At 47.4% G+C, this 16,784-nt stretch overlaps 1 protein-coding gene across 25 annotated transcripts in view; it reads left to right on the top strand.

Moving 5' to 3' along the window:
- Window positions 1-16,784, top strand: part of ITSN1 (intersectin 1) — a 247,605-nt gene that overhangs the window by 180,987 nt on the left and 49,834 nt on the right. For 11 of the 25 annotated variants that reach the window (XR_014825148.1, XM_084992010.1, XM_084992011.1 and 8 more), the window contains 4 exons: window positions 3,560-3,605; window positions 6,602-6,723; window positions 10,597-10,714; window positions 13,236-13,427. Coding sequence is in view for 20 of the 25 variants with exons in the window: in XM_084992010.1 (XP_084848136.1) it covers window positions 3,560-3,605; window positions 6,602-6,723; window positions 10,597-10,714; window positions 13,236-13,427 (478 nt within the window). In the remaining 5 variants the exon portion in view is untranslated. Of the gene's footprint in view, window positions 1-3,559; window positions 3,606-6,601; window positions 7,060-8,684; window positions 9,084-10,596; window positions 10,715-13,235; window positions 13,428-13,830; window positions 15,395-16,784 lie in introns of those variants that run through there. The other 14 variants (XR_014825152.1, XR_014825154.1, XM_084992026.1 and 11 more) reach the window with 3 other exon arrangements.

Below are 16,784 nucleotides of genomic sequence, written 5' to 3' on the forward strand. Positions count from 1 at the left end.
CCCCGCCCCGCCCCCACCGCAGGACTCAATGGAGGCTGCCCTTGGAGGGTGGTTTGAGTGTAACTGGCTTAGGATTTGGCGTAAATACTCTTTTTTTTTTTTTTTTTTTTTTTTTGTCTTTTTGCCTTTTCTAGGGCTGCGCCCACAGCATATGGAATTTCCCAGGCTAGGGGTTGAATTGGAGCTACAGCTGCCGGCCTACACCACAGCCACAGCAATGCCAGATCCAAGCCACATCTGTGACCTACACCACAGCTCACGGCAATGCCGGATCCTTAATCCACTGAGCGAGACCAGGGATCGAACCCGAAACCTCATGGTTCCTAGCAGGATTTGTTAACCACTGAGCCATGGCGGGAACTCCCAGAGTAAATATTTTTGATGAAGTCTTCGCAGTCACTGATTTGGGATGCCCCAAGAAAGATACACAGCAATATTTTGTCCACATAAACAAAAGTATTTTGGTGATACTGATCCCAGACTATTGGGCAGTAGAGTTTTTAGAATTTCTGTTTTTGCCTACTCAGTAGGAAGACACAGGATCTGAGAGATGGGTACACTTTGGCTAGACCTTAGTATCTCTGTTGATCGGAGGCTGAATTTATTTTATCTAAAAAAACTTTTATTACAGTTGCTTTACAATGTTCTGTCAATTTCTGCAGTACAGTAAAGTGACCCAGTTACACATATGTATAATCTGTTTCTCACACTCTCCTCTATTGTATTCCATCACAGTGATTGGCTATAGTTCCCTGTGCCACACAGCAGAATCTCATTGCTTTTCTGAATTTATTTTAAATGCTCTTATCTTTATATATTAGAAGTGGCTCCCAAATGTTATGATCGGGGCCCTAAAGATTCAGTGGCATAAAATGTGATCTTGAGATAGCTCAAGATTAATGACATGATGGCATGGGCCCGCCAGAGTTTGGGAGCCCCTCTCGTAGTGGCCAGTTTCAAGTTAGTGGAGAATTTCAGGTTATAAATGTCATCATTTAACAGACCCATAGCTGCCTGGGAATCGAGGCTGGGCCTCGTGATAAGCAGTAGTGGGTCTGCCATCAGCTTCCTCACCTTCCCTGTAGCTCCCAGGAGTAGTTTTATCTGCTTGGATATTTTTTCTTTCTTTCTTTTTTTTTTTTTTTTTTTAAGAGAGTGTCATCATTTTTGTTTTGTTTTGTTTTTGTTTTCCCTTGCTTTGGTCTTGAGAATAGTAGCCTGCTGAGATTCCCCTGGAGGGATATACATAAGTCTGCTTATCCTTGAAGAATTTGGCAGAAGCTGGAATTTGTCCTTCTGTAGGACAAATGACTGCTGTAGGGCAGTCGTTGTATTGTCCTCTGCCCACCTGGAGAGGGAACATTCAACTCTTCTTAAGGCCAGTTAGATCCATTAAGAACCATGGAGATGCTGTTTCAGAGGAGCTGGGAAAAACACATAAAAAACGAAACTCTGCTACCATGCTTGAAACTCTTAAAGTGGCTTTCCTTTGGGGTCAGTTAAGCACAAAAACCATTACTTATATTATAGTTTAATAAATTAGAGTTTTCTACCCCAAACCACCCAAAGTCTGTAAGTGGAAAAAAAAAATTTTTTTTAAGGTGAGCTGAGTTGTCAAGTGCTTTCTTAACCACAGTCTTAAATTATCAGCCACAGCTTTCTTTATAAATTTTAGCTGCATAATATAACAATTTTAATATAATGCTAATTTTTAAAGAAAAATTGAAATGTAATAGATAATACTAAATAGTAAGGATGAAAGCCATACAAAATGGCTCAGCATATTTTCCATTCCACTTCTCCAGAGGGAGTCACTTAATCTGTTTCTTAAGATCCCATGATATAATAATCTGTGTGAATGGAATTGTGTTTAAATGTATGTGTTTTATTCTGTAAAAAATAAAAATAAAATTTCAGAATTAAATTATCAGCCACAGAAGAACAAGCAGTGTGAAAGATATTGGACAAACATTTAGGCACATTATTTCATAATGGAAAAAACTGAAAAAGGCAGCTCTTTCATCCTACTTAGACATAGAGTTCAGTGTATAAGGCCATATCCTGGCAAACTTAAAAACTGGACGCACTCTCAAATGCCAGAATTGAGCTGTGGACTCAGGGGAAGCTGTCCTCGTCCTGCTTCCTTCTCTGCCTGAGCAGGGCTGGGGCGTGTAACCTGCGGCAGGTTTTCTGCTGCCTTCTTGAGAAGCACCAGGACAGAAGCTGATCAGCTGAGTCCCGTCTTCGCTTCTGTGCTGGCTGGTATTTAAAAGGGAGCACATTGAAGCTGCTTTAAACTGTATCACCGGGTATTGCCAAGTGTTTTGTTTTTTTTATGGAATTGAGAGAGTGTGTTATAAGCCTGCACTGGGAAAGTAACTGGCCATTTGGAATCTCGTTTCATTAGTTTTCCTTCATTTCCATCCCCACAGCCTATCCAAATGGCAAGGGAGATTGGTATTGGATATCTTGGTTAATAGCGCAATCACAGTAACCATCTTCATTCAAGCTCTCCCTGCTAAATGGTTGTTGAAGTGCAGTATACATACAGAGACAAGGATGAGTTGTGCTCCTGGTAGAGAAATTACATATTTTTTATTCTTACAGTTACTCCCGTTTAGTTAATTAAGCCTTTTGTTTTGGTCTCTTTTAATTGGAGTACTTAATTTACTGGAAGACAGGAACCCAGGAGTGAAAATTAATTCAGAATAAAGCACTTTGTAATGACAGATTACAGGCTGGCCCCTGGCCCAGCTCAAGGTCTCTGCTGGGCTTACTCAGCTGGTTTAAAATTCCATGAGTATCCATGAAGGAATTCAACCCCAGAGCACTTTTGGAACACTTAGTAGTTGGGGGGAAAAAAAATTGTCTGCTTCTAAGAGCTGTGTGTCGGGCATTAAAAGAGAAATTTCGGTGTTTAAGCAGTGTAGTAAGATTTGGGTGGAAAGGATTTGAGGATGAGGCTGCCACTTTGAATAATGAGATGGGGGAAGGAGAGTTTGAATTGCCACTGTATTGTTTATTTAAAAAAAAAAGGGGGGGCCCTAAAACAAATGTACCAAAATATCTATATATGCAAGTATTAAATCTGGGTGTTGGACTCACATGGATGTCTCTTGTAGTCTCTGTACTTTTTTACGTGTGAAATAGTTAATACGTAATCATTTGGACAAAAAGCATGAGTTTAGTGTTTAGGGTGTGGATTATTTAGGGTCTTCCTGGTGGGGCACCCCCAGTTTGACAGGACCTGGGGACATGATACTTTCATGTGACACACGGTCAATACTGGAGCCCTCTGGGACCCTAGAGTGCCAGGTACCTTGCTCATTTTTCTCTTAAGAAAAGGGTAAAAGCTGCGGGTTTTAAAGTACTTATTTTGCCCCATATTTTGCCAGTACACACCATCATGTCAGGAGATACGATGCTACTGTGTTCCTCCAGAATGAAAAAGGGGAATTTAGGGGATGGATCTGGTTTGCGTCTTCATCATTAATTGTTTTTTAAGTTGCTTGACCAAAACTCTTCTGTATGTAAATGAGACCTTCTGCTCTGTTTTAAGGGCTCTGGAACTGCTGGGAAAACAGGGAGTTTAGGAAAAAAACCTGGTAAGTTGCAAACCCCGATGCTTCTTTTGCACTGTTTTAAATGTAATTGATAGTTGTTCCAATCTATGTTAAGACCGGAGCCTTATAAAAAAAGAAGACGACGACAAAAGAATCTTCCCTAAGAGTGTTTGGGGGTGGCTCCTTTCCTGGGAATCCATTAATAATGTGTATAGATGGCTGGCTATGAAGTATGGACGTAACTTCCCATGTCGGGACATAACCAGACAGAATGTTCTCGTAGGATATGAAGAAACAGTTCGGGCAGGATGTGGGAAGGTGTAATGCCTGGAGCTGGAGGATGGAGGGTCAGCTGCCACTTAGCTCCTCTTGTCACCTGCAGGATGCCCCCTTTTTTTTCCTGAAAGTATATGTAGTCCCAGGACATAAAAAGTAGAGCAGCAACAGGTATTACCAGAGCATGGGTCCTGTTCATTTAGAAGCCACTAAAGGGTGGTTTTCCCTCAGGTACACAGCAGGGGTACATTGTCATCATCCCTCTGAATTCAAAGTGTTTTCACTTATTTAAACAAAAATCACATGTTCTATAAATAGAAGCATGAAAGAAGGAAGCAGATGTGAACTCATACGGCTGGTACGGCCTGTCTTCCTCCTCTAGGTCATTTGAGCTTTTTTTGCTGTTCCAGCCTTAAGAAATTACAGGTTGAAAGAGTCACCTCGGTGCCACCGAAGGATTTGTGTATCTGTGTCTGGTGCTCAGCTGCAAGGGCGCTCGCCAGGCGAGGAGAAGTGGTTTTTTGGGTAGTCGTAGGATTTTAGTCAGACTCAGAGATCGGACCACCCAGGTTATGTTTTAACCATGAATATGCAATTTTGTCCCTATTTTTTGGGGCTGCCCCATGGCATATGGGTTCCCAGGCCAGGGATCAGATCTGAGCCGCAGTTGTGACCTACTCCGGGTCCTTTAACCTACTCTGTCCCGCTGGGGATCGAACCTGTGTCCTGATGCTGTGCCACCATGGGACCTCTGAGTATGAGTTTACATTTTGAATTGTCATTCCAGAGGCTCCTGAGTGGCCTAACTTTGCACCGAAACCAGCGAGCTGCTCAGAGATACAGAAGACAGAAAAGAATGTGGGGACAGGTCGCTGGCTTCGCAGGCCAGGTCCTTTGAGGGGCAGGAACATCGGAGGCCAGACGGGACACTCCTTTGGATCTTCTCCAAACTGAAAACTCTTAACTCGTGGAGCCTAGAGCTAGTTCTTGGCTGCTGGGGTAGAATTCTCATTCACAGCCCAGATTTCCCAGCTTGAGCTCTCAGCGGAGCCCAAGTATGTGTAAGCTGGGCTCTTTCTTGCTTTCCCCTGAGCGCTGGGAAGCATCTGGCAGGGCTGGCCTGGTGCTCCTAGCATGGTGACCACTGGTTACAAAACAGTGTCCTAGGGGGCCAGAGTGCATTTGGGGAAGCAGGACATAGTGTCAGAACGGGGGCCTTGTACCTCTTTCCTTCCATCTGTCTGTCTTCATTCCATCTTCCTTCTTTTCTTTCTTCCTTTTTTTTTTTTTTTTTTTTTTTTGCTCTTTTAGGGCCGTGCCCACTGCACACGGAGGTTCCCAGGCTAGGGGTCGAATTGGAGCTGCAGCTGCCGGCCTCCACCACAGCCACAGCAACTTGGGATCTGAGCCGCATCTGCAACCTACGCCATAGTTCATGGCAACGCCAGATCCTTAACCCGCTGAGCGAGGCCAGGGATTGAACCCACAACCTCATGGTTCCTAGTCGGATTCATTTCTGCTGCACCACGATGGGAACTCCTATCTTCCTTCATTTCTTTCTTTCAAGAACGATTTTTTTTTTCTTTTTGTCTTTCGGGCCTCACCCGTGGCATATGGAGGTTCCCAAGCTAAGGGTCGAATTGGAGCTGTTGCTGCCAGTCTATGCCAGGGCCGCAACAACGTCAGATCCGAGCCCTGTCTGTGACCTACACCACAGCTCAGGGCAATGCTGGGTCCTTAACCCACTGAGCAAGGCCAGGGATCGAACCCTCAACCTCACAGTTCCTAGTCGGATTCGTTAACCACTGAGCCATGATGGGAACGCCGATCATAATGGGGAGAGAGAGTGTAGAAGAATAGAACAGTTTGTCTTGCTTCTTCTAGAAGTTCAGGAAGCAGTCACTGCGGATACAGCAGAGTTCACTAGAGAGGGATTTTGTCCTTTCGCAGCCGGCCTCCTGTGCCAGTAGACTTTGCAGAGCCTGGCCTGTGGTCCTGCTGGAATTTTTCCCATGAGCCTTTTTGGGTTCAGGAAAAGTACAAACTATTTGCTTTTTTTTTTTTTTTTTTCTGTGCTGAATTGTTGTTTTGCATAACCCCCCCGCCCCCGACTCCAGGATCCTCCTAAAGGATCCTGGAGTTAAAACTCAAAAAGCAGTAAAACTTGCATTGCATTCCTACCCGCTCTTCGGGGATAACCCTCAAAATGTGAGGCGCACACACAAAAAATGGTCCTTGGGATGGAAAAGAGGGTCTGAAGAAAGTCATAACATGCGAAACGAGTGCCCGCTCCCCGGGGCTTCCTGAAGAAAAGAGTTCTCTTTCTCCTCTCCTTGATGGGTGGAGAAGCTCCGCCTGAGGTCTTTGGTTCACTTAACCATCCTTGAGGGGCCTGGGTGCCAAGCACTGTGTGGGGGCAGAGGGCCCGGTGGAGAGGAACGAGGCCCAGCTGTTGGCTGCAGAATGTTCTCAGGAACTGGGGAGGGGGCGTGGAGGGAGGGGGCTTGTGGAGGCAAGTTGGGACGTCCCCAGAGAGTCCGAGAGCAGACGGGGCAGAACAGAAGACAAACCCAGCCCGCGCCAGTTCTCCTTTGCATTGTAGCTCGTAGATGGGGGCTGTGGAGCCTCCATGTAGTAGAAAACCAGCCCTGTACAGTAGCTCTGATGCTGTTGACTCATGAACCGGGGGGTGGTTCTGTCTTCTTAGGCTCTCCTCTTCCTGACGCTAACCACGCACTGCCGTGTTTGGTCTTGTTTTTCAGAAATCGCCCAGGTTATTGCCTCCTACACGGCCACCGGTCCTGAGCAGCTCACCCTGGCCCCTGGTCAGCTGATTTTGATCCGCAAAAAGAACCCGGGTGGATGGTGGGAAGGAGAGCTGCAAGTTAGTGTCTCGCGCCTTTGTTTCCAATGCTCTGTCCCAATCTGAACAGATCTCAAAGGGATGCTGTTTCATTGCAAAGTCCAAGGAACCCCTTGCTGCCCAAGTCCTGTGTTTGTATAATGAGAGATGCCACGTTATCTGCACCCCTTGGATTCCTAAACTTGGGGCAGCAAGGAACAGAATTGTGAGAGCCAAGGATTCTTCCGAAGATGTATCCAAATCTGTTGGATTCCTGAGTTCAGACAGGAACCCAGTGTTGGGGCAGCGAGGACTCCTGATGGAGCTGTCCTTGCATGTCACAGCATCAGTGGCATTGTAAGGTGTGGTACAGCAGCAGCCCTCTTGCATTCAAGGCCACATCTGTACGTCACAACAATTTTGATTCCTGTGTGTGTGTCCTCGGTTCATTGCTCTGTCCAAGCAAAGCTTGGGCAGGAAGGGGAAGGTCAGTGCTATGGGGAAGTAAAGAAATACAGTATCTTTCTGTGCATACAGGGCCCCTAGTTAAAACTAAAGAGCCAAAAGAGTGAAGAGCGAGTTGGTGGACTAATGAGGTGTATCTTAGCTGCAGTAGAAGACACAGCCCAGAGCAGACAAATACGAGCCTTCCCCAGGGAGCTCGCTGGTGGGCAGCCATTAAAAACCCATCCAGGGAGTTCCCGTAGTGGCACAGTGGGGTAAGGACCCAACGTTGTCTCTGTGAGGATGCATGTTCCATCCATGGCCTCGCTCAGTGGGTTAAGGATGCGGCTCAGAGGTGGTGTGGCTATGGCTGTGGCGTAGGTCACAGCGGCAGCTTCATTTTGACCCCTAGCCTAGAAACTTCCTTTTTTTTTTGGTCATTTTAGGGCTGCACCTGTGGCATATGAAAGTTCCCAGGCTAGGGGTCCAATCGGAGCTGCAGCTGCCAGCCTTTGCCACAGCCACAGCAGATCTGAGCGCCTGTGATCTACACCACAGGGCACGGCAATGCTGGATCCTTAACCCACTGAGCGAGGCCAGGGATCAAAGCCGAATCCTCATGGATACTAGTCAGGTTTGTTTCCGCTGAGCCACAACGGGAACTCCTCCATGAACTTTTTTTTTTTTTTTTTTTTTGTCTTTTTGTCTTTTGTCTTTTGTTGTTGTTGTTGTTGTTGTTGTTGCTATTTCTTGGGCCGCTCCCGCAGCATATGGAGGTTCCCAGGCTAGGGGTTAAATCGGAGCTGTAGCCACCGGCCTACGCCAGAGCCACAGCAACGTGGGATCCCAGCCGCGTCTGCAACCTATACCACAGCTCACGGCAACGCCGGATCGTTAACCCACTGAGCAAGGGCAGGGACTGAACCCACAACCTCATGGTTCCTAGTCGGATTCGTTAACCACTGCGCCACGACGGGAACTCCCCATGAACATTTCTTACTTCCTCATGTAGGTTATCAGCTTTTTGAAGACAGAAACTATGTTTTTTCATCATCACACGCCTAGTACCTTCTTCAAAAGAAGTTCTTGCAGTCCGCAATAATGCGGATGGAATTGCCATGCACAGGAGGGCTTCCGGTGCTTTAGCCAGACTTCCTCTCCTGCGGATACACACATGAAGAAAGTGCCAGGGAGCTCTGTGTTCTGCCCTTGTGAAGCTGCAGGGCTGGGGGAAGAGGAGCGACAGTGAGCTGGGGGCGGTGTATACTAGATAGAGTAACACGTGGGAAATGTAAGACGAGTGGCTTCAACCACCGGTGGATTCACAGTGAAAATAAGTGTTTTTAGGAGTTCCTGTCGTGGCTCAGTGGTTAGCGAGTCCGACTAGGAACCATGAGGTTGCGGGTTCGATCCCTGGCCTTGCTCAGTGGGTTGAGGATCCGGCGTTGCCGTGAGCTGTGGTGTAGGTTGCAGAGGCAGCTCGAATCCCGCTTTGCTGTGGCTCTGGCATAGGCCGATTAGACCCCTAGCCTGGGAACCTCCATATGCCACGGGAGCAGCCCAAGAAATGGCAAAAAGACAAAAAAAAAAGAAAGAAAAAGTATTTTTAGTCCTTGAGTCGAGGGCATGAAGTCTATCAGACTGCAAGGAAAGGGAAATTTGATCTGTGATCTAAAAGTAACCCAAAAATATCCTTCTTGATAAATTGGCAGACGAGAGGGCGAGGTAAGCTGGAGGGAAATTTCCTTTTCTCTCGATTGCATTTCCTCATTTTTAGAATAAGTTATTTATTCACATAGTTTCAAATTTAAAAATTATGAAGGGAGGAGTCCCTCTGTGGCCCAGCCAGTTAAGGATCCAGTGTTGTCACAGCAGCAGCTTGGGTCCCTGGGCCAGGAATTTCTGTATGCTGCAGGCACGGCCAAAATAAAAAAAAGGGAAAAGAGAGAAAGAAAAAATTACGAAAGGGAATTAAAATGTGTCCCTCCCATCCCATCCCCAAAGGCAACTGTTTTTATCAGAGCCTTGCTTCCAGAGGTGCGCATGTTTGTGTTTGCACGGAGGCCCTCGAGGTATAAATTCTTCTGAATTCTCTGCTCCTGGCAGACCACAAGGCTAGTTGTAGCACTTCTCATCATCCCGAACTAGAGTCTCATCTCATAGAATTATGTCAGGATTCCAAGGTTTTATTTTTTATTTTTTTGCTTTTTGGGGCTGCATCCAGGGCATACAGAGGTTCCCGGGCTAGGGGTCAAATCGGAGCTACAGCTGCCAGCCTGCACTGCAGCCACAGCAACAACATGGGATCTGGGCCACGTGTGCAACCTACACCACAGCTCACAGCAACACTGGATCTTTAACCCACTGGGCAAGGCCAGGGATCGAACCTGTATCATGGATCCTAGTTGGGTTCGTTCACCAACTCTATTAGAAGTTCCTGTGTGTCATATCCTCTCCCTTGCCAGCAACTCCCGCCGTGTAAATACTCAGTCAATGGATTTTGTGTCAAATCAGATTCAAGTAAAAGAGAAAGGAATGGCAGTGGACAGTGTGCCCTGATCCAACACGTAGGCCTGATGGCTTTTGAAAACATCAGATTTAGGCTGCTTGTGTCCTGCATACACTGCACGTCCATCGTCTTGTATATATTCGCAGATGTCTTCTATCCATAAGACAACACACAGGTTACAGATGTGAGTATGAATCTTGGCTTGCCACTAAGTAGCCTGTAATCCCCTTTTTTTTTGTCTTTTTAGGGCTGCACCCCAGCATATAGAGGTTCCAAGGCTAAGGGTCGAATAGGAGCTGTAGCCATTGGCCTACACCACAGCCACAGCAACATCAGATCCGAGCCGCATCTGTGACCTACACCACAGCTCACGGCATCACTGGATCCTTAACCCACTGCATGAGGCCAGGGATCAAACCTGCGTCCTCATGGAGGCTGCTCAGATTTGTTTCTGCTGAGCCAGGACGGGAATTCCATAGCCTGTAACCTTGAGCTTGTCACTTAACCTTTCTGAGCCTTCCCCTCTTTATCTGGAAAGTGACAACAGTAACAGTATTATCCTCCTGGGATCGTTGTGTAGGCAACTAAGGTTGCATATAACTGAAAAACAACTAGCATCAATGATAGAAGTTACAGATTATTATATTACAACATGAAAACACAGTAGCTAAAATTTAGATGGTGGCCGCCATGGGTCAGCAGAGCCTAGAATGTTTTCACACGGGCAGGATGGCGTGGCTTACGGAGTACAACGTAGTGTGTATCGGATAGGAAACTCGGCCCACGTAACAGCTCTCAGCTGTTAATTTCAGGTAATGCCGAGGTCATGGTTCATGCCAACAGTATATGTGGGCTTTAGGACTAATGATAATAATACCGAGGAATTAACGTGTTTGGAAGCAAACTGGAGCGTGAAAGCATGTGGACATTGTAATATATATTTATGCATGTATTTTTTTTAGGCACGTGGGAAAAAGCGCCAGATCGGCTGGTTCCCTGCTAATTACGTCAAACTTTTAAGCCCGGGGACGAGCAAAATCACTCCAACAGAGCCCCCCAAGCCGACGGCATTCCCAGCAGGTAAGTAGCTCACCCTGTGTGCTCAGAAGATGCCCCGCAGGTCGTGGCGGCCTTTCACTGTGCTCCTGAAGGAGCTTAGACTGTCTTTCACATCAGCTGGGAGCCCTTCTGGTACTTGCCGGGGCCGACACCCACTAATGGGGTATGGAATATGTTTTTCAAAAGGACCAAATGTCCGAGCGGCTTGGCTGTGCTGGGTACAACAGAGCCCTTGTTGGAGTCGGCTTCCGAAAGAGGCCCTGAGTGCTGTGGCACTGAAGCCAGAGTTTTCTCTTGATTTCCTTCCAGCTATTTAAATTGGGATTTGGGGTTGGGGTGCAAGGGGACAAAAAGGGCCTCCTATAAATAAATGGCCGGGGTCTGAACAGGTCAGGGGGGTGAGCAGGGAGGCCACGGGGGTCTGCTGGTCATAATGTGTTGCGCGCCCGAGACTGAAATAGCTGCCCTGTGGCATTTCCTGTGAACAGAGGGGCTTCGCTTAATGTGCAGGATGTTGCACTCGTTCTCCTAAGGACTCAAAGGGAACAGCCGGCCCTGCAGCTGAGCCGGGCGGCTCTTTTCTGATTGAAGAGACCAAATTAGATGCTTCAGGAACATCTGAGATGGGCGAGGTTCGGGGAGGCGACTTCTGCTTTAGGTCTTTAAGCCGTCAGTGCTCGGGTGGCATTTGTAGAAAAGGCAGCATTTTCATTCCAGGGCTTTGTGGTTCCATGTCTATGCTGTACCTCCCCAGTGACATCAGATTAAAACCTGGCCACACGGGCAAGAAATGAAAGGATCGGCCAACTTTGTGACTGACTCCCGACCCCAGCCAGGCCCCTTTGCTTGAGCCGTGGCCTCATGTGGGCAGAGGGGTATGGTGCCAGCCAGAGGGCCTCTCTCTCAGGGAGGCCTGGTGCGTCCCTTCATCAGATTGGTTGAAACCCACAGAAATCGCTTGCCGAGGTGAATGGATTAGCTGGAGAATTGTTAAAGCCCAAGCCTATATATAGGTTGGTTAGGAAAGATTAACTGGGGGTACAGCCTAACTAGGCAGACTGAAAACGTGAAAATGCCAGGGAATGAAAACAGTGTAACCTTCTATCGCTTTGAGGGAACTTGAGAAAAGAAAAATTGTTCTTTAATGTGGAAATCGTTTCTTTCTTTGAGACAAAATATTGAGACAGAAAGGTACAGCAGGATAAGAAACTGATTTTACTTTCAATTAAGAGTTCCCGTTGTGGTTCAGCAGTAGCGAACCCAACTAGTATCCATGAGGATGAGGATGCGGGTTCGATCCCCGGCCCTGATCAGGTGTTGCTGTGGGCTGTAGTGTAGGTCACAGACATGGCTCAGATCTGGCGTTGTGTGGTGTGGCCATGGTGTAGGCCGGCAGCTGCAGCTTTGATTTGACCCCTAGCCTGAGCACTTCCATATGCTGCAGGTGCAGCCCTTAAAAGAGAGAAAAGAGTTGAACTTAACACAGCATTGTAAATCAACTATACTTCAATTAAAAATAAAAGAGAGGAGTTCCCGTCGTGGTGCAGTGGTTAACGAATCCGACTAGGAACCATGAGGTTGCGGGTTCGGTCCCTGCCCCTGCTCAGTGGGTTAACGATCCGGCGTTGCCGTGAGCTGTGGTGTAGGTTACAGACGCGGCTCGGATCCCGAGTTGCTGTGGCTCTGGCGTAGGCCGGTGGCTACAGCTCCGATTCAACCCCTATCCTGGGAACCTCCCATATGCCGTGGGAGCGGCCCAAGAAATAGCAACAACAACGACAAAAAAAAAATAATAATAAAATAAATAAATAAATAAATAAAAGAGAGTGGAACTCCCATTGTAGCTCCATGGAAACGAATCCAACCAGTATCCATGAGGATGCAGGTTCCATCCCTGGCTTCATTCAGTGGGTTGGGATCTGGCGTAGCCGTGGGCTGTGGTGTAGGTCAAAGACGTGACTGGGATCCCTTGTTGCTGTGGCTGTGGTGTAGGCTGACAGCTACAGCTCCAATTCAGTCTCTGGCCTGGCAACTTCCATATGCCTCAGGTGTGGCCCTAGAAAGACCAAAAAATGCAGTAAAAGAGAGTGGAACTTTTTGGAAGTCAGGTGATAAACACCTTCCACCATAAGACAAACAGGAAAAAAAGAGCCACAGGAGAGTCCCAGGAGACACAGCTGCTTGTGAGGCGGGGCCAGTGTTCAGAGTCAGTATTTTAAAGGCGTCCGTCCCCCTGCACTCAGGCAGCAGTGATTCCATGGAAGCTCTCAGTCCTCGCTGTACACTTTGTGCTGACAAGACAAAACCTGAAAAGGGGAAGAGCCCATAGAAACAAGAAAGGCTTGGGCGGACGTTTCTGCCGTTGCCTCGGGTTTCTGTGTCCCCCCCACACACACACCTCCGCAGCCCCGTCTGCACAAAGCCCCTCGGTGTTCGGTGCCTTGGCGTGGTCCCATCCCGGAAAGGACCCAGAGGACCCAGGCGGGTACCTAGCGGTCCCGCGGGCGCGGGGGCGCAGCGCTCACCCGGCCTGTCTCCGCAGTGTGCCAGGTGATCGGGATGTACGACTACACCGCGCAGAACGACGACGAGCTGGCCTTCAACAAGGGCCAGGTCATCAACGTCCTCAACAAGGAAGACCCCGACTGGTGGAAGGGAGAAGTCCACGGCCAAGTGGGGCTCTTCCCGTCCAACTACGTGAAGCTGACCACAGACATGGACCCCAGCCAGCAATGTAAGTGCCCCCGGGGGCTCGCCTGCCTCTCCTCTCTGGTGTCACCCGGTCAAACATGCAGCATTGCTCTGATTCTGCCGAGCTTGGTTTGCAGAACTTGTAAAGTTCCCCCATTGCTGCATTCGCAACAGTCTCTTTGAAGACCTTCTGTGATGCAAGACTTGATCTCGTGGGGTTTTTGTTTTCGTTTTTTTGGTTTTTTTTTTTTTTCGTTGTTTGTTTTTTTAAATCATTCCTTCTGTAGCATGTCCCCTCCCTCCCCTCCCCCCCTTTCTCCTTTATTTTTTTTTTTCCCTTTTAATCATTTTGGCACCATGCTGTTTACATGCCTGACTCATTTTCCTAGCTTGAATTTTGCTCATTGTTTTGTTTTGCTTATGTGTTGTTTTCCTCCTTTTTCTAGGAATCATATGTTGTCCATCCCCCCCTCAGGCTTGAAAGTCCTCAAAGAGACCCACTATCCCATATCACTGCCCAGAGGGATGATGGGAGATGCAGCCTTGATCATGTGACTTCCAGCATGATCACCTACTGCCTTCTGAGTAGAAGAACTCACTGCAGAGCAGTTTACCTCATTTTACCTTAGTTGCATGTGATAGCAATGTTGAGTTATTACTTGCAGAGAAAGAAGCAAAAAAATTGCAAAAATACACAGGGTAGTGGGTCCTTTTGTGGCTTTCCTAGTGACTCAAATTGACTTCCCCCCACCTTGGCACAGGTGCTTTCAAGAGTTTTCACGTTATTTTTTAAATAAATCTTTCAGCCGTTCAAATCAATCAATCAATCAATAGATGACTTCTTTGCGCTTTTGGTTTTGCAAAAAGACCCACTATCAAGGAATGCTGCATGTGCTATTAAAAAATGTTCCAAATGTCCATAAATCTGAGACTTGATGTATTTTTTTTTTTTCATTTTTGTCCAGTGTTACCAACTAAATTGTGTAGTTTGGGTGTTGGCCGCCTAACGTAGAAGTACAGAGGAGTTCAGTATATCTGTTTTAAAGACATGTAGTACGAGGCCAATTAAACTTCAGAAGGTGTTTTGTGCTTGTTTGTGTGTATCAGATGTACTTTGTTGAGCATGTAATAATACATCCTGTACATAAGAAATTAGTTCTTTCCATGGCAAAAGCTTTTACCTTGTATGATGCTCTAATCATATTGCATTAATTTTATTTTGCACAGTGACCTTGTAGCCACACGCGAAAGCACCTGTGTTTTCGCTCGGTCTCAGATTTCTCTGGTTGAGTTGGTGTTTTCTGTTTGGGGTTTTCGATGTGGCGTGTTTTCATACCAGAAACCCATAGACCACACCATGGAGGTGGTTATCAATCACCAGTACCTACAATCGCGCCTTAGACTCTGTTACACGCAGTTTTATTCCAGTTGCTTTTCATGGAATGACCTATTTTGAACACGTAATTTTCTTGACAAGAAAGAATGTATAGGAGTCTCCTTGCAATTAATTTCCAATGTTTACATTTTTTAACTAGACTGTGGAATTTCTACAGATTAATATGAAATGGAGCTCACGGTCCGTGATGTGTGGGATGTGTTGTAGCCGAAGCCATGTTTGTCTTTTAAACACTAGTTGGAAGCTCTCAATAAAAACGCCGTTGCTGACAGCACAGAAAACAGGGCGCAGGGGGTGGGGGTGGGGGTAGGAGTGGGGGCGGGAGGGGAGCCTCAAGCACAATTTAGCAGGTCTACTAATGACTTTCTAACAGTGGTGATCTTCTGTTTCTCATCTCTCCCCTCGGGGATTCCGGGCTGGCGATTGTGTAGAGGTCCTTCTCCACTCCCGGGGCACAGAGAACGAGGGCGCCTCCTCGGTCCCTGGCGCTTCAGTATTTTCACGGATATGAATGTAAAATATATAAATATCTAAACCTGCGGCTTTAACAACTGTAATACACCCTTTTGCATTAGTTATGTGTATAGATAATTAAATTCTTCATATAAAAGTTAGACGGCAATGTCTCTGTGTGCTTGATGTTGGAACCTGGCCGCGGTGACGGGGAACCAAACAGACTAAACGTCGGCGGATGGGCTGCTGCCCACGTGTCCGTTAAGATCCAGACACCGTGAGAGCCTCCCAGAGTCGTCTTTGAATGGCCCACACTCTCTCCTTGCAACCCCCCTTTCCCTGATTAACATGGAAACAGTGACCCCTTATAATGCGGATTTGGAAGAATAGAACCAGCACCCAGCCTAGCACCTAACTCTCATCCGGCTTTCGGTACGTGCTGCGGGGACCTCGACAGGTGTGTGATGTGACTCCGTACAGACCGTTGGTCTGAAAGATGCATCGCAGGAAGGTTCTGTTGAGCATCCGGAAAATATGTGGGGGAATGTGGCAACTTTCAGGTCTTCCGTCCTGCTGTTCGCCATCCGTGTCTGCCTCGCACACGCTGGTCTCGTTGTCTTTGCAGAAAGAAACCACGGTACACATTGATGACACTGGTGGCTGTGATGACCCCATGCCTCACTCCCTTCAAGAACTTCACTTATGGATCCTTCCCTGCCATTCAGTGGGGAAGAGAGAGAGTTCCCATTGTGGCTCAGTGGAAAAGCATCGGACTAGCATCCATAAGGACGCAGGTTCGATCCCTGGCCTTGCTCAGTGGGTTAAGGATCCGGTGTTGCCGTGAGCTGTGGTGTGGGTCGCATGCTGATGAGGCTCAGATCTGGTGTGGCTGTGGCTGTGGTGTAGTCTGGCAGCTACAGCTCCGATTTGACCCCTAGCCTGGGCACTTCCATATGCTGTTGTGCAGCCCTAAAAAGACAAAAAAAAAAAAAAAAAAAAAAAAAAAAGATAAAGAAAGAATGAAAGAAAAGAGATTTCTCCGTCAATTCAGCAAATATCTGGGGGGCGAGATCTGTTGGACATGGACGCCCTTCTGGATTCTAAGGACAGGGGTGTGTGGTTCCGTCTGTAGAGACAGGGTCCCTGTCCTCCGGAACTTCATGTTTTAGTGGGAGGAGTGTGCAGAAACCAAACTACTGCACAGATACAGGTACATAAATATATGTGGGGGCGTGTGAGATAAGGCGATACGTTCTGTGCCAGGAGAAATGCAGGTGCCAGGTGGCACTGAGCAGGACATCCAGAGCCAGCAGGGTGGGGGCAGCTGCAAGAGGGGTCAGAGGACTCTTCTGGGGGACAGGGGTGTTTAAGCTGAGACCTGAAGCCTGACTAGGAGCTGGATGAAGCCAGGAGACAAGTGGTTCTTTTAGGCAGAGATGTCACCTACAGGCCCAGAGGTGGGCGGAGACCTCTGGTCACTGTCCCCCAGCCCACCCCCAGTGCAGCAAGCCCCGTCTCTTGGCCAGAACCCTGTCACCTATCAGTATTTCT

This window comes from Sus scrofa, chromosome 13, assembly GCF_054392235.1.
Source record: "Sus scrofa isolate SSC_HxYL_T2T_F1_AM1 chromosome 13, Sscrofa_HxYL_maternal_Yorkshire_Landrace_v2.0, whole genome shotgun sequence".
Lineage (NCBI taxonomy): Eukaryota > Metazoa > Chordata > Mammalia > Artiodactyla > Suidae > Sus > Sus scrofa.